This window comes from Aptenodytes forsteri, unplaced genomic scaffold (genome assembly GCF_000699145.1).
Source record: "Aptenodytes forsteri isolate BGI_AS27 unplaced genomic scaffold, ASM69914v1 Scaffold61, whole genome shotgun sequence".
Lineage (NCBI taxonomy): Eukaryota > Metazoa > Chordata > Aves > Sphenisciformes > Spheniscidae > Aptenodytes > Aptenodytes forsteri.
Genome location: NW_008794443.1, coordinates 1,088,702 through 1,091,748, shown reverse-complemented (window position 1 = coordinate 1,091,748; position 3,047 = coordinate 1,088,702). Strand labels below are relative to the sequence as shown.

Genomic DNA, 3,047 nt, shown 5'->3' with positions numbered 1-3,047 from the left:
CCCCCCCCCCGCCGCCCCTCCGTGTCCCCCCCGCTTCATCTTTTTTTAGTGATTAGAAATTAACTTGTAGCCAGCGTCTGCAGGAAGGATTGTGTAAGTCGCTGAATACTGCAGACTAATTGAAAAGGGGTAGCTTGCGCCCTCGAACAGAGGTGTGTTTGGAGCAGGGGGGGAAGTGTTATTTGGGGAATTTCAGCTCCTCCTAATTTCAGAGTTAGCTTTTTGGCACAGTAGGTACTTACATTGTCTCCTTTCTGGCTTTCCACAGCCCGCCCAGGACTTTGGGACGTTTTTCTCTGCAGTGATTGATGACAAGGTGAGCTCACCTCTCCTGTTTCTACTAGTGCAAGAAGGTAACAAACACCGCCAGGCTTTCATTAAGTGTCAGGTTAAATGGGTTTTATTGCTTACAGCAAAGTACGAACATCAGTGATTAGTTAGAGCTGACTATCAGGCCTCTTTTGCTCCCTCCTGAAGTACTGCATGCCTTAGTCACTGCCCCTCTTGAAAAGTGGGTTATTTTGCTGAGAAGTTCTCTCAGACGTAGGGTTCGGAATGCCCAGGACTGTATTTCCAGCTCCCACTCCTCCTGAGCTGGAAGAGTGCTAAGAGCAGCGTAGCCCTGAAAGGGATTGCCCAAACCTCCTTTTAGACCCCCAAACCCACACTCTTTTTTTTATTTTTTCCTTGTCTCAGTCTTTTGCACGGATAAAGAAATGGATCGAGCACGCCAAGAAGTCGTCCAACCTCACCATCCTGGCAGGAGGCGGCTGCGACGACAGCGTTGGGTACTTCATCGAGCCGTGCATCGTGGAGAGCAAAGACCCACAGGATCCCATCATGAAAGAGGTGAGAGCAGCTTGCGGGGAGGTGGCAGGAAAGGTGCAAAAGGGGCTGTAATCCCCATCCTGAGGTCTCCGCTGGACGCGCAGAGACGAGTTGACCAGTGCCGTATGGTAAGTTGGTGCAGGGATGTTCCTCCTCATCACGGTTTTAGCTAATCGGCTGCTGAAGCGCCCGCCGCTTATTTTTGGAGGCTGTCCCCACCGAGTGCTTTATTATTTTTTTTTGGCTCTACAGGAAATTTTTGGCCCAGTCCTCACGGTGTACGTCTACCCGGAGAAGCGGTACAAGGAGGTGCTGGAGCTCATCGACACCACAACGCCCTATGGCCTCACGGGGGCAGTCTTCGCCCAGGAGAAGTGAGTGCCAAAATCCCCGCTGCCTTGCGGCATCCCGAGACGGCAAAGATGCTTTTCCCCTTCTGGGGTGAGCCATCCATCTGGCTTCTCTCCAGAGCCCTGCGCTGCGTGGTGAGGAGGAAAAGAAAGCGTTTCCCGCAAAGCTTACGCTGCTTTTAGCCCTCCTCCTGCTGAGGAGGGAAGGGGAGGCATCTAAGGTGGTTTCTCAGCCCCAAACCGCTTTTTCGGCGAGAAACTCTCTCGAAGGCGACATTTGGAGCATATGGGAGGAGGTGCACCCAACCCTCTTAAGCAGGAGGAGGGCTAAGAGCAGCGTAACCTCAAAGGGGAACCATCCTTAAGTTATAATCACCTTCATTTTGTAACAGTAAAACCTAAGAGGAGAAACAAGCTAAAAGAAAACAAAATTGGGATAATTTAATTGAGTTCTAAGTATGCACGACCCGTTTCAGTGTGTGTTAAACAGCGTGCAGTCCTGGAAATGTGTGCGAGGAAGTGCAAACGCGCTTTTTGCACGATTTTAATTGCTATAGAAGAAGGGTAGAGGCCTCGGCGCAAGTTTTTGCCCTTGCGTCGTGGTCACAGCCGTTTCTGTCCCTCCTCAGGAGAATCATCGACGAAGCCAGGAACCTTCTGCGCAACGCGGCCGGCAATTTCTACATCAACGATAAGTCGACAGGCGCCGTTGTGGCTCAGCAACCCTTCGGAGGCTCCCGCATCTCGGGTGAGACGAAAAACTCCTGTCTGGAGGCGGCACTTAACCTGCACGGCCGCGCGCTGAGCCGCATCCCCCTCGGGGCAAGTTCCCCATCCGCCATCTCGTGGTCACCGGCGCTTTTTTTCCTTCTGAAACAGGCACCAACGACAAACCTGGTGGCCCCCACTACATCCTGCGCTGGACGTCTCCCCAGGCCGTCAAAGAAACGCACGTGCCCCTGACGGACTGGCGCTACGCCTACATGCAGTGATGCCTTCTCCTGGGCCCCACACCCGTACTACTGATCCTCAACGCACAGAGTGGCTTCGCAGCTACGACCTTAAAAAGCACTTAAATCTACTGATCTTTAACCCGACAAGCTTAGGTTTTATTTTTAAAGGAAAATTCTATTATTAAATTGTTAACTCAAAATCCTCGTGGTTTTCTTAGTCATGTAAGCGTGCTTAGTTAATTAATTAAGGGGTGGCTGGAGGTGTGGTTGCAGAAGCATACCCGGACCAGGGTTCCCTTTCCCTTCCATTTTGTCCATCCCCAGCGGTCCAGCGCGGTTCCCTCTCGCTGGGGCTGAGCGTGCTGGGATTAAAGCGGGAGATGGGCATTAAGAGGCTGGCCCTGTCCCCGTCACCTGTGCAAAGCGGTGTCCTTCCCTTCTCTGTCCCCGAGGCCTCCTTCACCCCGGCAGAGCGTGAGCTGCACCAGCAGAACTCACTGGGAGTTAAGGGCTGCCTGTACCAGCCTTCTCGGGAGGTGTGGGAAGCCTGCCTTGTTTTAAACCAGAGATCAATGTGGTGGGAGCCCTGAGCCGTATTTTCTCCCCGTTCCTGAGCAAGAGCAAAGCTTTGCTCCAACACCCCCAAAGGTTTTTGATGTAGGAAGAGACCTTGGCAGAAGGCGCGTTGTGCCGGGAGAGGGCGGCTGCGAGTGTGGTGCTGCTTAGAAATAAGTTTAAGCGCCTTACGAAGCCGAGGGCCGGGGTTACCTGCACGTTACCTTGCAAACGGCCTCAGGGTGTGCTCGGGCATCAGGCAGGTGGAGCAGCAGCCCCCCATTTGGTCCCCTTGGTCCATTGCCGGTGGGGAGGCCAGGCTACCTCCGGTGCTTCCCATCCGTTACTGGCTGGGTCCACT

General features: G+C 53.4%; 1 protein-coding gene across 2 annotated transcripts in view; it reads left to right on the top strand.

The window, feature by feature from the left end:
- ALDH4A1 (aldehyde dehydrogenase 4 family member A1) overlaps positions 1-2,325 on the top strand; it is a 9,674-nt gene extending 7,349 nt beyond the window's left edge. For both annotated transcript variants that reach the window (XM_009289577.2, XM_009289576.2), the window contains 5 exons: positions 269-316; positions 697-849; positions 1,081-1,202; positions 1,808-1,926; positions 2,058-2,325. In XM_009289577.2, the coding sequence (XP_009287852.1) occupies positions 269-316; positions 697-849; positions 1,081-1,202; positions 1,808-1,926; positions 2,058-2,170 (555 nt within the window). In that variant the 3' untranslated portion in view covers positions 2,171-2,325. The remainder of the gene's footprint in view (positions 1-268; positions 317-696; positions 850-1,080; positions 1,203-1,807; positions 1,927-2,057) is intronic.
- The last annotated feature ends 722 nt before the right edge of the window (positions 2,326-3,047 follow it).